This window comes from Macaca mulatta, chromosome 5 (assembly GCF_049350105.2).
Source record: "Macaca mulatta isolate MMU2019108-1 chromosome 5, T2T-MMU8v2.0, whole genome shotgun sequence".
Lineage (NCBI taxonomy): Eukaryota > Metazoa > Chordata > Mammalia > Primates > Cercopithecidae > Macaca > Macaca mulatta.
In genome coordinates this window covers 60,709,409-60,726,724 of record NC_133410.1, presented here as the reverse complement: position 1 = coordinate 60,726,724, position 17,316 = coordinate 60,709,409, and the positions used below count along the sequence as shown (strand labels likewise).

At 33.8% G+C, this 17,316-nt stretch overlaps 1 protein-coding gene across 9 annotated transcripts in view; it reads right to left on the bottom strand.

Moving 5' to 3' along the window:
• Positions 1-17,316, bottom strand: part of ANKRD17 (ankyrin repeat domain 17) — a 182,527-nt gene that overhangs the window by 96,336 nt on the left and 68,875 nt on the right. For all 9 annotated transcript variants that reach the window (XM_028848507.2, XM_028848508.2, XM_028848511.2 and 6 more), the window contains exon 2: positions 5,501-5,654. In XM_028848507.2, the coding sequence (XP_028704340.2) occupies positions 5,501-5,654 (154 nt within the window). The remainder of the gene's footprint in view (positions 1-5,500; positions 5,655-17,316) is intronic.

The window sequence follows — 17,316 nt, the reverse complement described above, 5'->3', positions numbered from 1 at the left end:
GAATAAAAAAGAAAGAAGCATGCCTACAAGATACAGAAAACAGTCTCAAAATGGCAAATCTAAAAGTTATTGGACTTAAAGAGGAGGTAAAGAAAGAGATGGGGTAGAAAGTTTATAGGGTAAAGGTATAGTAACAGAGAACTTCCCAAACCTAGAGAACGATACCAAAATTTAAGTACAAGAAGGCTGCAGAACACTAAGCAGATTTAACCCAAAGACGACTACCCCAAGGCACTTAATAATCAAATTTCCAAAGGTCAAGGAGGTAAGGATCCTAAAAGCAGCAAGAGAAAAAGACACAAATAACATACAATGGGGCTCCAATACATCTAGCAGCAGACTTTTCAGTGGAAACCTTATAGCCCAGGAGACAGTGGCATGACATAAAATGTTGAAGGCAAAAAAATTTTATCCTATAATAGTACATCTGGCAAATATATCCCTTTAACATGAAGGAGAAAGAGGGACTTTCCCAAACAAAAGTTAAAAGATTTCATCATCGACACTTCTGTCCTACAAGAAACACTAAAGAGATTTCTTCAATCAGAAAGAAAAGAATGTTAATGAGCAAAAATAAATCATCTGAAGGTACAAAACTGACTGGTGATATTAAGTACACAGAATATTATAACACTGTAACTGTGGTATGTTAACTCTTACCTTAAGTAGAAGCACTAAAAGATTAATCAATCAAAAATAATAACTACAACAACTTTTCAAGACATATGCAGCACAGTAAGATATAAATAGAAATGACAAAAAGTTAAAAAGTAAGGGGACAAACTTAAGGTGTAGAATCATTGGTTTTCTTTTAGCTTGTTAAATTTGTTTATGGAAGTGGTGTTAGGCTGTTATCAGCTTAAAATAATTGGTTATAAGATAGTATTTGCAAGCCTCATGGTAACCTCAAATCAAAAAACATACAATGGATACAAAAAATAAAAAGCAAGAAATTAAAGCATATCACCAGAGAAAATCACTTTCACTAAAAGGCAGGAAGAAGGACTATAACACTACAAAACAACTTGAAAACAAATAACAAAATGACAGGAGTAAATCTTCACTTGTCAATAACAACACTAAACATAAATGGACTTAAAGGACTACCATTAAAAAATATGCAGAGGCTGAATGAATAAAAAACAAGACCCAATGACCTGTTGCCTACAAAAAACACACTTTACCTATAAAGATACACACAGAGTGAAAATAAAGGGATTGAAAAAGAAATTCCAGGCCACTGGAAACCAAAAAAAGAGCAAGAGTAGCTATACTTAGATTGCACAAAATAGATTTCAACACAAAAATATAAGAGACAAAGATCATTACATAATGACAAAGGGGTCAATTAAGCAAGAGGATATAACAATTTTAAATACATATGCACCTAACACTGGGACACCAAGCTATATAAAGCAAATACTAGAGCTAAAGGGAAAGATAGAACCCCAATATAAAAATAGCTGTAGACTTTAACACTCCACTTTCAGCATTGGACAGATCTTCCACAGAGAAAATCAACAAAGAAACATTGGACTTAGAAAGAAAGATGGCAGAGAGAAGAGGAAACAGGGTAACATGCAGCTCTCACTTGGATGGGCAGAATAGCATGTGGAGACTCACACCACAAACTCTGGCTCTAAGAACCACAGCAGGAACATTACCAGGAAAACCAAAAGAATTCACAGATTCTCTGAAAGAAGTGGCACATCGCTGCAAATTCTGTGAGACAGTAAAATAACTGAGTTCCCAAAGTATGAGAGGGAGTATGTATCTCCAAACACACATGTCCACTGGGGAATCTGAAAATCCAGATCACGGGAGAAGGATTTAACCTCACCTATAACAAAAATGAATATAAGGAGCCACATGAAATATAAAGGTAGAAGCAGCAGCGGGAAGAGCCTTGCAAGCACACCCAGTCTCCAACTTGAGCCCAGGGAAGCCATCCCTGACTGCATCTGATAGAGGCCCTCAGGGAAGGCAGCAAGCAGAATTAGGGAGGGGTCAAAGGGTGAAAAAAGCTTCCAACTGAATTTTATAATAATTTCAACTGGGCACAAACTTTCTTCAGCAGAACCCACAGGGTAAATGGGAATCCTCCCTAAATCATTCTACGAAGTCAGTATCACCGTAACACTGAAACCAAGAAAGGAAAGGAGGGGAGGGGAGGGAAGGGGAGAGGGAAAAAAGAGGGAAGGAAGGGGAGGAGAGGGGAGAAGGAAGGAAGGAAGAAAACTACAGATCCCTGATGAACATAGATGCACAAATCCTCAACAAAATACTAGCTAACAGAATCCAACAGCATAGCAAAAAGATAATATATCTTAATCAAATGGGTATACCAAGGAATGTAGGGATGGTTTAATACATGCAAGTCAATAAATGTGATACATCATATAAAAGGAATTAAAAACAAAAATCATATGATCATCTCAATGATGCAGAAAAGGCATTTGATGAAATCCAGCCATCCCTTTATGATTAAAACCTTTAGCAAAATTGGCATAGAAGGGACATATCTCAAGGTAGTAAAAGCCATCTATGACAAACCAACAGCCAACATTATATTAAATGGGAAAAAGTTGAAAGCATCCCCCCGAGAACTGGAACAAGATAAGGATGCCCACTTTCACTACTTCTATTCAACACAGTACTGCAAGTCCTAGCCAGAGCAATCAGACAAGAGAAAGAAACAGACAACCAAACTGATAAAGAAGAAGTCAAATTATCCTTGCTTGCAGATAATATAATCTTGTATTTGGAAAAACCTAAAGACTTCACCAAAAAAAATTAAAACTGATAAATTCAGTAAAGTTGCAGGGAACAAATCAACATACAAAACTCAGTACCATGTCTATATGCCAAGAACCAACAATCTGAAAAACAAATCAAGAAAGTAATGCCATTAAAATAGCTACAAATAAAATAAAATACCTAGGAAGGAACTTAAAGAAATGAAAGATCTCTACAATGGAAACTATAAAACACTGATGCAAAAAATTGAAGAGGACACACAAAAAAAATGGGAAAATATTCCATGTTCATGGGTTGGGAGAATCAATACTGTTAAAATGTACATACTACCCAAAGCAACTTACAGATTCAATGCAATTCCTATCAAAATACTAATGATATTCTTTACAAAAATAGAAAAAGCAAGCTATATTGGTCTGTTTTCACATTGCTATAAATACCCGAGACAGGGTAATTTATAAAGAAAAGCAGTTTAATTGACTCACAATTCCACATGGCTAGGAGGCCTAAGGAAACTTACAATCATGGCAGAACGTGAAGGATCAAGGACCTTCTTCACATGGCAGCAGGAGAGAGAAGTGTGAGGGGCAGAAGGAGAAGAGCCCCTTATAAATCAGATCTTGTGAGAACTCATTCACTATTACAAGAACAGCATGGGGCAAGCTGTCCCCATGATCCAATCACTTCCCACTGGGTTCCTCTCTTGACACATGGGGATAATGGGGATTACAATTCAAGGTAAGATTTGGGTGGGGACACAGAGCTGAACCATATCACAATCCTAAATTTACATGGAACCTCAAAAGTTCCAGAATAGTCAAAGGTATCCTGAGGAAAAAGAACAAGACTAGAAACACATTACCTGATTTCAAATTACACTACAGAGTTATAGTAACCAAAATGGCATGATTGTTGCATAAAAGTACACATACAGACCACCAGAATACAATAGAAAGCCCAGGAATAAATCCATACATGTATAGCGAACTCATTTTTGACAAAGTTGCCAAGAACATACAGTGGGGAAAGAACAGTCTCTTCCATAAATGGTGCTGGGAAAGCTGGATATCCATATTCAGAAGAATGAAACTAGACCCCGATCTTTCACCATATACAAAAATAGAATCAAAATGGATTCAAGACTTAAACCTAAGACCTCTACTATGAAACTACTAAAAGGAAACATTGGGGAAACTCCCCAGGACATTAGAGTGGACAAAGATTTCTTGAGTAATATACCATAAAAGAATGGGTTCCTAAAGCAAATAAGGACAAGTGGGATCACATAAAGTTAAAAAGCTACTGAACAGCAAAAAAAAAAAAAAAAAAAAGAAAAAAAAATCAACAAACTGAAGTGACAACCACAGAATGGGCGAAAATATTTGCAAACTACCCAGCTAACAATGAATTAATAATCAGAATACATAAGGAGCTCAAACCATAGGATAAAAAAAATCTAATAATCTGATCCAAAAATGGGCCAAAGATTTGAACAGACATTTCTCAAAAGACGACATATAAATGGCAAATACACATATGAAAAGGTATCAACATCACTGATCATCAGAAAAATGCAAATCAAAACTACAATGAGATATCATTTCATACCAGTTAAAATGACTTAGCCAAAAGACAGGCAATGATAAATGCTGGAGAGGATGTGGACAAAGGGAATCCTCATACACTATTGGTGAGAATGTAAATTAATACAACCATATGGAGAACAGTTTGGAGGTCCCTCCCAAAAGTAAAAATAGAGCTACCATATGACCCAGCAATCCCACTCTTAGGTGTACACCCAAAAGAAAGGAAATCAGTACATTGAAGAGGTATCTGCATTCCCATGTTAATTGCAGCACTATGCACAATAGCCAAGATAGAGTAGAAGGATGATTACCAGAGGCTGGGGAGGGTAGTTGGGGCAGTGCGGGTGGGGAAGTGGGGATGGTTAATGAGTACCAAAAAAAAAAAAAAAATAGTTAGAAAAAATGAATAAGACCTAGTATGTGCTAGCACAACAGAGTGGCTATGGTCAAAAATAATTTAATTGTACATTTAAATATAACTAAAATAATATAACTGGGTTGTTTGTAACACAAAGGATAAATGCTTGAGGTGATGGATAGCCCATTTACCCTGATGTGATTATTATGTATTGCATGCCTGTATCAAAATATCTCATGTATCCTACAAATACTTACACTTACTATGTACCCACAAAAATAAAAAATTAAAAAATTAACATCAACAAAAATCACAAAAATGTGTAAAACCTGGCATTAAATAGGCCACAAAAGGACACTTATTTATGGCAGGAGAGTTGAAACAAGAATGTAGAGCATGACTTTGTTCAACTTCTGCTGGAAGCATGTACGTAGGGTGATTGAAATGTTTCACCGCTTTACACATGCCTATGAAAGACTACTAGTACTGATTTTGAAGTTAAAATGCATTTTTGCAGGTAGGCAAATTCACAAATACATAATTCATGAATAATCAAACTCAACTGAAAAAGAAATCTCTCTCTATAAGGTCAACTGCAGCACGTGGATTTTACCCTGGTAATGAAAATTACAATATGCTTTAGTAAAATGCTCCACGTAATTCAGTAGAAAGTAATCAATTAACCTTTATTAATAGTATCATTCTAAATACCCATTATCATTCTACAACAAGAGCTTTTATTAGATTGATGTGCAACTTTACATAATAAGGTAGACTTATTACTATGTAGAGTACATACCTGCAGCTTCTAGTAAAGCTTCCAGTCTAGCCTGTGTTTCTGGATCTACTGTCCTGAGGTCTGCACCATCAGCAGTACCTGATAAGAGCAACTTGGAAGCTGTTTCCAGCATTGGATTTTCCAAATCATCCTGATCCAAAATGAAAGACTCCACCTATAAAACAATTGCAAAAAGAGGGAGGAAGGGAGAAATGAACAGTGAAAGGAAAAGAGGGGAGAGAAATAAAAAGAAAGCAGGGGAGGGAAAAAATATGTTAACATAATTAAAAATGGTAAACACAATGCAACCCCAAAAAGTTCAACATGACATCTAAGCCAGTTGATTAACAAAAGAAGAAAATTATATTTGTGGAAGAATTCAAAACTTTCTTACTCATATGCAGCCTAATTTTCTTTTCTAATATTCTTTTCTAGTTTAATTTGCTTATTAGTTATATGTAGGGTTGAGTGTGATGCTTAGGTTGTGAAAACTCTAACTGTGAATAGAATACCTAATTAAATCAGCAGTTTTTAAATGTTTTGCTTTCAGGACTCAATGAAGTACTGAACTCCCAAGGACTTTATATAAACTCTATATTTCTTGATATTTACCATATTGGAAATTAAGTAACAAATATCAGTATCAAAAAATCACATACATTAATCTCACCACTGATTTCATCCAAAAAGTCTTTAAGTACTGGAAAGCTGTCAAGCCTAGGCAAACAAGTTTCAAAATTCTAATTTGTGCTTGAAAGCTTAACTATCATCGGCAACAAGTATTGTTGTTTTCCTTAAAGTGACAGACTCACTTAAAACATGATTAGGAGTATTTGCCAAATATCCAAGTTTGACAACTGTAGTTTTTCATTTGTACTTTACCATAAAAATGACATTTCATGGGGGTAAAAGGCTAACTCAGCTCACATCTCAAAACACAGCAGTTATTTTTCCTCCAGACAAACACTATACTTTTTGTATGCAGCAAAAGTGTTTTATGTGTACTTCCCATTTTGTTACACACAGTAATATTCAAAGAACATGCGTTCAAAAGGGGAGTTTTCATAAAATTAATTTTATCGCTTCAAGAACATTCTTAAAGTTAAACTAGCATTTTTTTTTTTAACTTCAAGCGCGTGGCAGTGAAGAATACAATCATATCAATACAGTTCGTTTCCATGGCCTTCGGGTCCAGAAGTTCTACCCATCACTATTTTTGCACCATCATTGTAAATGTCAACATAGTAAAAAAGTCAAGTAACATCTCAATATTATGATAAAAATAGTTTTAACCTCATGGACACCTTGAAATGGTCTCTGGGCCCTGAGGTGTCTATTTACTATGTTAAGAAACACTGATGTAAGTATAGCAGATTCAATTAAAGAAATTTAAAGAATTAGAAAATAACAAACTCCTAAGACAGGAGTAAAGTTTTGTTTTGATATTCCCTATCACAGTGCTACTTACAAATAGGTACTAAAACATACTCTTTTCTGCTTACTGATATAAATTGATAATTATTATATAAAATATCACTATTTAATATCATCAGAGTTAGTTTATTTCACAAATCTAAGGTACTACTAACACCGCAATAACTACAATAGATGTAAAAATAACTGATAAGCTAGAATACAATCATGCTCATGCCTACTATCCAGGAGGTAATAAAAAAGACAACTTAAGGAATAAATCCTTAACCATCATAACCTCAGAAATGATACTGTTCCATCTTGAAAAGTCAACTAGCAAGTAACCAAGAATACTGCTATAATTAATCAACACATTTAATACTAAATGTTAAATCTGGGAAGAAATAATGTAAGTTTCTCTACAAAGTTCCATTAAACTAAAGCAGTTTAACATGGAATAACATTTGAGATTTCAAATATTTTATACACAAATAAACACAACATTCTAAAAACACTGTAAATATTTTTTAAATTTCATAAAATTTTGTACTACATTAACTTTAATCAATAACTCCTTATGGCAGGGAGGTAAGAAATACAAAAATAATTTTAAAAAATTATATATATTTTAAAATTATATATATGTTTGTGCATATATGTGTACATATATATTCTTTTTTAAAGAGACATGGATGGTCTTGCTATGTTGCCCAAGCTGGCCTCAAACTCCTGGGATTAAGTAATCCTCCTGCCTCAGCCTCCCAAGTAGCGGGGATTACAGGCACACACCACTCCTTACTGATTTTTTTTTATTTTTGTAGCAACAGGGTGTGGAACTCCTGGGCTGAAGTGATCCTGCCACTTTGGCCTCCCAAACGACGGGATTATAGGCATGCACTACCAGGTCTGGCTAATTTTAAGTTATCTTTAAAGGTAGTAGCAGAAGTATGAGAAAGGAAGAATTTTATAGGCTGACTGAAGTATTATACTTTAGGAAGCAAATTTTTGGGCATGGCAAAGTGTGATTCAAAATTATAGCAGTAAAAAATATGTTTTCTTATTGTCAAACAAAGGTCCAGAAGATGAATCTTTCTAAAGAAAAGGCTGTTTCCTAATGAAATTTTCTAATATCTGAAATTCATTAAAATATTTACAATTATTTAAATTTAATAAGAAAACATGAAAGCAAATAAACAAATGTATGAAATTGAACAGGTAAAATGAATAGATGAAATACCATAATACAGTATTTTAAATGAATATTTTAGAAAGTAAAAGACCTCAAAGAGCAGTCTATAGTTAACTGATTAATCGAAGGTAGAGATCAGAGGTGCTAAAGATGTTCAAAGGAGACACTGTATGCATAAAAAATAAAAGGATTTTGAACAAAAAAATTGATTTGTATAAGAGGAGAGAAAGAAGGAACATGGACTGGCAGGTATAAAATTTCTATGTGATAGAACACTGGGTTTTACTGTAGGTTTGAAAAGACAGGTTAGAAGTTGAATCACAGAAGATATCAAATTTCAAGCAGAAGAGACTGTCTTACACAAAGTCCCCTATGCCACAGATATCCTAACTAGCCTGGTGAAAACTCACTATGAAAACTGCATTTCCATCTCTTGATGAGATATACTAAATACGGAAACATTTACTTTCTTACTGACGTTAAGCTTCTCCACAAAAGTTCTTATGTTATTCTTAGGCCCACTGTTCTCCCTATATGCAAAACTTGGTAACTTAAAAAACTGTAAATTCAAATGACTATGAAATTCTTATAGAGAGCTTTAGAAAAGGGAGGGGCTATCAAAATGACAGAAAAGAACAGGAATGAATATTTATTATTTCCTCCCCATTCCTCATTTATGATTAATGAAGGAACTACTTTTAAGGACACTGCTAAAATATGAAGGCCTAGGTACCAGAATAGATTTAGTTGCTACCTGTGTGACCTAACCAAGTCTCTCTCTTAGCCATCTATAACTTTAGACCCTCAATTCTGCCTAATTTTTTTCATAGATTTATCACACGTGAATATTATACATATTGTCTTTCTAAGCTCTGTAAAAACAAACACTTTTTTGGTTTAGTCGTGTACACCCAGCAATTAGAAGTGTGTCTAACTCACTGTCAGGATTCAGGTGACTACTGAATAAATAAGAATCTATAAAGAAGGTGAAATTTACCAGATGATTTTGGGATTCTTCCCTTTCAGATTCTAAAAGGCTCTAGTGTATTTGGAGAAGAACAAGGTAATCACAATAAATACATCTAAAGGTATATTTTATAGATCTTGGAGATACAGAATCTTACATTAGGTAGCAGGTGATATAAAATGCTATTTTCATTGACTTATTACACACACATTTATTGCAAACATTCTACGTGTAAAAAATACTGTTTAATACTATGGGAGATAAAGAAATGTGTGATACCAGCCTTGCTATGTAGGAACTTATTTCTTTAATGAGCATGCGTAAAAATGAACCACAATACAGGGTAGAAAGTACATAAGGTAATGAGAAAGAAAAAGAGATATAAAAGTTCAGCAAGGAAAAAGAGAATTTCCTTCTTTAATACCAGTTCCTCTTTTTCCAACTAGAAAGAGCTTGTGTTACATTACAAAACAAGTGAAGAGAGACTGGCATAAAGAGATGCAATCTTATAAACATACAAAAATAAGTATTCCTTTATTAAATTATGGGCATACACCTCTCTGCCATACCAGATCCCCAGCTGAGACAGCTCAGATTAAAAACTAAAATGAATTTTCCCTCTGAAACCTACTGCATTTTTATTATATTATTCTACAGGAAAAAAAATTTTTGAATCACAACCAACTTCTGGAACATAACAAACATTAAAAGTGGTCCAAATAAGAAATTCAAATAAGTATTTGAACTGGGCACGGTGGCTCACGCCTATAATCCCAGCAGTTTGGGAGGCCGAGGTGGGCGGATTGCCTGAGGTTGGGAGTTCGAGACCAGCCTGGCCAACATGGTGAAACCCTGTCTCTACTAAAAATACAAAAATTAGCTAGGCATGGTTGTGTACTCCTATAATCCCAGCTACTCGGGAGGCTGAGGCAGGAGAATCGCTTAAACCCGGGAGGCGCAGGTTGCAGTGAGCCGAGGTTGAGCCACTGCACTCCAGCTTGGGCGACAGAGCAAGACTCTGTCTCAAAAATAAAATTAAATTAAATTAAAAATTTTTAAAGAAAGTATTTGAAAATATTTTATATTTAAATGAAATATATAAATAACTTCCATGAAGAGAGAAGACGAAGGAAAGAAATGTTCTTACTAAATGTATTCTCTAAGCGGGAAAAAAGCTATCAAAGTTAAAACTGGCCTTTTTAAAAAGTTGTATTTAAAGTGGTTTGAATGTGTTGTTTTGACCAGCTGGATATTTTATGAAATGATGTTTATGAATAAAGAACCATCAAAATGCAAGAGGCTTAGAAATCACAAGGTTCAATTCATTGTTACAGATGAAAAAACCAGACACAAGGACCTTTATTTAAATAGCAGATTTCTAAATACCTAGCACCAAGAGACCAGTTATCCAATTAACTAGCTCAATATACTTTCCACCAGGAAATTCAATGCTGGAATAATAAAGCATTGAACTTTCACACTGCTCTGGGAAAGGTGACTTGAAATTTTACATTTAGGGATTAGGCTGTTAACTACCTGAACCCATTGTTTAATTACTAAAAGTGGGACAACCAAACCTAACATGCCCCCGAGTTATGCAACATAAAATACACAGCACCTCCTATAAAGAATTTTTGTCCCCCCAATAAAAAATAATCTAATAGAACTTTTAGACATGTAAATAACTTCCAGTACATGGAAATTAGTAAGGCAAATACAGGAATAAGATAAATCAATGTTTCTCAATGTAAAAGCACTATTAACATTTTGGACCAGATAATTCTTTGTTGTTTGGGGCTGTCTTATGTAATTTAGGATGTTTGACAGCAACCTTGGCCTATATTCACAATGCCAGTTAGCAACACTCCTTCAGGCTGTAATAACCAAATATGTCTCCAGACATTGCTAAATGTTCCCTTATAAGAGAAAATTAAAAACAACAACAGCAATAAAAATCATGAAGAAGAAAGAGGTTGAGAATCACTGGGTTAAATAGAAGCCAAAAAGAAAAATCTAAAATGTGGAACATTTTACATCAAAACTGACCATTTTCTTCACGTAAATAGAATGGGAGCAAAAAATCTTTTTTGAATAGAGTAAGAACAGTTCTGAATTAAAGAGACTCCAGAGATATAACCAGCAAAATAATAGGTCTTACTTAAATCCTATTCAAACAGGACGATTATAAAAACAGTATTTTTGAGACAAGAAATCTGAATGTGAACTGAAATGTTTGTATAATCATTGGATTATACAAACACAAAAATAATTTTGTTATAATCAATACCCTCCATAAATATACAATAGAGAAAGGCAACTCTATGTGCAAATAACTATCAAACAAGTTTGAAAGAGGTACTAAACAGATACTAATACAGTGATTGTGCAGAGAAATGAGAAAACAATTATGAAAGAGAGTGCTAATAATATAAAGGAATTACTCCAGTTATGTAAGAAAAGATCCTTGTTTTTCAGACATGCATACTGAAGTATGCAGGAATAGTGTAAAGCTTCATGGCAAATTCTTGAAAATGTTGCATCTGAGAAATAGATATATAGAGGTTTTGTTTTGTTTTGTTTTGTTTATTGAGACAGGGTCTCAATCTGTCACCCAGGCTGGAGTGCAGTGGCAGAATCTCGGTTCACTGCAGCCTCTGCCTCCTGGGTTCAAGCGATTCTCCCACCTCAGCCTCCGGAGTAGCTGGAAATACAGGTGCACACCACCACGCCCACCTAATTTTTGTGTATTTTGGTAGAAATGAGTTTTCACTATGTTGGCCAGGCTGGTCTCAAACTCCTGACCTCAAGTGATCTGCCCGCCTTGGCCTCTCAAAAGTGCTGGGACTACAGGCATGAGCCACTGTACCCGGCCTATAGAGGTTTTTTTTATATGAGTCTCTGTACTTTCGTTCATGCTAAGTCCTTTTAATTTTGAAAGACTAAAGGTGATGACATTTCACTGTAGAAGTTGCTTTTATTTAAACAGAAAAACCATTATTTAACAGTAATATTACTTAGATTTCTAAGATAATTAGAATTCTTTTTCGCTTTCTTCCCAAATTAAGTCTGACTTAATACAAATAATAATGAAAACCAAGGTATTTTAACAATGGTCAGAGCTGAATGAATTTGTCTGTCATTAACGGTAATTCAAATCTTTCTACACTCAAAATACAAAGTCACATGGAAATTTGGTAATGCAGGGTCATTTGGACCAACTGTGATCGTTAGCATTACATTTCAAACTACTCCTCAAGTTAGAAATATCATTGCCGTACTAGAGAACAATGGTTCATTCTGTAGTTTAACAAACTGGTATTTATTCCAAAGGATAAGAAAATTAGTGTATTTTGGTCGGGTAAGGTGGCTCACACCTGTAATCCCAGCATTTTGGGAGGCCGAGGTGGGCAGATCACCTGAGGTTAGGAGTTCGAGACCAGCCTGGTCAACATGGTGAAACTCCATTGCTACTTAAAATACAAAAATTAGCCGGGCATCGTGGCAGGTGCCTGTAATCCCAGCTACTCAGGAGGCTGAGACAGGAGAATTGCTTGAACCCAGGAGGCGGAGGTTGCAGTGAGCCGAGATCGCACCATTGCACCCCAGCCTGAGGGACAAGAGCTAGACTTCCTCTAAAAAAAAAAAAAAAAGAAAAGAAAACTAGTATATTTTAATTAACTGGATGCCATACATACAAATTCCATTCAACTTAACAAATATCTACAAATTACATACTAAGTGCAAAGCAGTAGGCTACTCATTGGATTATACAAATACAAAAATAATTGTGTTATAATCAATACCTTCCATAAATATACAATAGAGAAAGGCAACTGTATGTGCAAGTAACTATCAAACAAATTTGAAAGAAGTACTAAACAGATACTAATACAGTGATTGTGCAGAGAAATGAGAAAACAATTATGAATGAGAGTGCTAAAAGCAATGATGCTTCAGGAAGATGGTGCCTTTCAATACTGTGCTACGTTCAGAATTTATATTAAGTTACAGAAGGATTTAAGCATTAAGACAAATAACTGGTAAAAGAAAGATAATTAGAGACCATGTTAAAGATCGTTTCAGATAGATATGACACCAGAGACAAAACAACCAATTAAGAACTTAAGTAAATCAAATGTATTATGTGAGGTGAACATGGAAAAAAGGTCAGTCTCTAAGGATAAACATACTTTATGAAAGAAAAATACTGGCAACCCAAAATTTAGACTTCTTTACATTCAACACTAACCCTATCCCCCATCTGATGTTTTCCAGAAGAAAAAAATCATAATAAGAAATACTTATTATAGATAAATATTTATCTTTTTATTATTTATTATAGATAAATAATAAGAAATATTTATTATTGTTTTTGTTGTTCTGGAAAATACCCTATTTATCACTGAATCTCAAAAGCTGGTAATCTGAACTTTAAACCAGTAATCTACATTTCAAAAAAGGTGTTCTAAATCTTGACTATATTATAAAAGCATTTTCAAACAAATAATCTCCACACTTACTCCTAGAAGTTATCTTCAGTCCAAAATTTACCATACTTAAAATTTTAAGATTTCTTAATAAATCCAGTCAATGCAGAAAAATCCCCCAAAAAGATTTTATATTTTTTTCTAAATTTTTCTTTCAGTAAGTGTCAGTGATTGATTTTTAGCATCGATTTAGACATTTCAGTAACATAAAATGGGTTTACAGACATAAATCCGTAACTAACACTACTTTGGCTACAAAAAATAAAAGTTCATTAGAAATGACTTACGGCCATCATCACGGGATGAATTACATAACTCATATATATAACCTATTCACTGATATTCAAAGCACAGGCTATATGAACATAATTGAAGTCTTAATTTTGGTATTATCATTATGAAATACAATTTGCATATGAAAACATATTTTTAAAACTGAATATAAAAAAGTGAATATAAAAATTAAGAAACTTGAGTTTATGATCATTTTATGATAGTGACTGAATAAATTCTTAATTAAGAAATTAAAATAATTTCTAGGCTCTCAAGTAAGCCTGGAAAAATATGCCTTTCTGCTCTTACAGTTCTTTGAATACTGATAGGCAGACTTACTACACATAAAATAAGAAATAAGAAGTATTCATAATTGTAAAGTCATCACAATTTAGTGTCTTCTGCACGACTCAGAAATAATTCCTTTTGTCTGTATTTTTTATAGTCTTAAATAAGGGTAAACTTTGATAAAATACCACAATTCTTAATGGAGTAAATTATTCCAAAATTAATACAATTGAAATATTTTTTTCTATACATACAAAGACAAAATCTTCAGTAATGTCACAGAATACTAATCCAAGTATAAGATTGAAATTTAAAAAGTTGAAAAAAAATAAAAACCTGCTTAAAGAAATAAAGTCTTTCTTGTAAAAAGAATGGTCAATGATTCATTATGGTATTCTGAGAATATAGCAAATAAAAGTAAAGTGAACCTCATTAAAGATAATTTACCTTTCTAAAAGTCTATTTACAGAAAAAAACCACTGATCTATTCCTGTATTTTTTCATTCATACTCATCTATCAATTTAACAAATATTAGTTAAGCAGCTACTATAATCTAGGAATCAGTGATATAATAGTTAACATAGCTTTGTTCCATAGCGCTTTCATAAAACATGACTTCTTTCTTATGCTTCAAACTGCTATATGCCTGCAACAATTGAGTATGACATTACTAACAATTCAATATAACATTTTTAACATAAATTATAAGCTTTACAAAGTGGACAAATTATGAATATTTCAAATAAGACAAAGTTCTATGGAATTCTCAAATCTGGAGTTTCTAAGTGGTTTTTCTGTAACAAAATTAAAGTTATACGGTTTGTCAAAAATTCTCCCAAAACTATTTATCAATAGTAGGATGCAATTCAATTATGAATTTAGCCTGCTCTAGGAATTATTATTTATCAATTATCGTAAAAGCAGTTTCAGAATAAAAATATTTTTATAAAATGGCTTTACAACACACACAGATACACACACACACATATACACACCACAAAACCTGTAGTCATAAGCCTGGTGAAATTTCAAACTTCTAAGAATATAAAGTCTAGAAAACTTTCAGGATGGTAGCAGTGGGGACCTGTTAGGGGTCAGATTGACATCTTCCTAAATACAGCACTAAATGCTAGAAGATATCTGTGCAATTAAAAGTTCTGATGCACAATTATTTTGAAAGTAAAATTCCAAACTGTAGAATGAAAATTTTTTAGGTATGTAAACACTATGAAATTTAAAAGCCACAAACATTTTCTTAATTTAGGGAAAGTATTATTTCAAGAAGAAAAATGCATCCAAGAAAGGGGCAGCCTTGGAATTGCAAGACTAAGCAGTAGAAAAGAAACCAGTATAATACAACATCTCTTTAACATCTCAGGTAATTCTTAATGTATGATTCATTAAAGTTATAAAAGTGGAATTGAGACAGGAAAATGGGGTCTGGAGGCAGGGAAGAGAAGGCCAAATCACATTTCGGTTATAAGAGGAAATATCATCTCCATAAGGTATACGCCATAAATTACTTTGTAACTTTACTTCATGCCCTCCATTGACATAGGACACACTGAAGTAACCAATGGAATCCTCTAGAGGGGACTTAAACTCTCAAAAATTCTGTAAGGAGGCCTTTGAGCACCAATGCTTGGGCCTGCTCCCACACAGTGGAGTATACTTTCATTTTCAATAAATCCTGTCATTCCTTCCTTGCTTTGTGTGTTTTGTCCAATTCTTTGTTCCAGATGCCAAGAACCTGGACATCCTCCGCTGTTAACAGAAGTATATAACATAAATATATCACAAAGATTTCTGATTATTTTGAAAATATGAAAGCCAGGATTCAAATGAAATAATGCCAAAGGCCTACGTTCTAGGGCAGTGCTCCCCAACCTTTTTGACACCAGAGACCAGTTTCATGGAAGACCATTTTTCCAGGGACAGGATAAAGAGGATTTAGAAACAGAAGTAATTAACTGTAATATTTATATTTCATAGTGAACTAGAACTTAGTATATCACAAAGAACAGTCTTTAAAAACAAAAACCTGATCATATCTTAAGCAAAACAGAAAATGTAAACACATTTCAAAATGAAGAAATTATACAAGGGTACGTTCTTGGTCCATAAAGTTGAAAGAAACTAAAACTTAGCTATAAAATGATGACACTACTTGAAAATTTAAAAAGAAAAGGAAAAACAAGCCTAATATGAACTCTCAGAATACAGAGTAAATGAAAATTAAAATTATGAGCATATTATTTCATATGGGATTTAGTCATAGCTATCTTTAAAGAAAAATTTAGGCTGGGTGCGGTGGCTCATGCCTGTAATCCCAGTGCTTTGAGAGGCCAAGGTGGGCGGATCATGAGGTCAGGAGTTCGAGACCAGCCTGGCCAATATGGTGAAACCCCATCTCTACTAAAACTATAAAAATTAGCCGGGCATGGTGGTACGTGCCTGCAGTTCCAGCTACTCGGGAGGCTGAGGCAGAAGAACTGCTTGAACCTGGGAGGCAGAAGTTGCAGTGAGCTGAGACTGCACCACTGCACTCCAGCCTGGGAGACAGAGTGAGACTCCGTCTAAAAGAAACGAAAAAGAAAAGAAAAATTTAGAGCTTGAAATGTATTAAATTCATTAGAACCTGCGATTTAAAATAAATAAATGAAAAGCTTCAAAATAGAATACAAATCAAAATGCATCAAAGTAATTTATAATGAAAAAACAGAAGTAAGAAAATTGAGAAGAGATAAAAGTTTAATTAATAAAACCAAAACAGTTTCTTAGGTCAAGTCTAGAAGGAGGAGACAAGCCTTTGGCAAGAATGATTATGAAAAATGAGAGACAGAGAAAAATACAAAGAGTTATTAAAGTTAGAAAGCTGAGCACATGTATGAATCAATACATCTAAAAATCTTAAACAAAATGGATGGTTTGCTAGAAAGAAAGATAATCAAAATTAACTTAAGAAATGGTAGAAAACCTAAGTAGAATATGTCTACTGAAGAAATGTCAATTATAGATAGATCTAACCCTTCAAAACAGCATCTAAACCCAAATGAATTTACCGGCAACTTTTATCAAAATTACACAGCATTATTATAACATTTAAGGAATAGAGCACTACTTTTTATTTACAAGGCCCAGAAAACAGGTGGAAAAACTCTCTAGCTCATTATAAATAGCCTATTAACAAACCTAAAAGAAATAACAACAAAAAAAGCC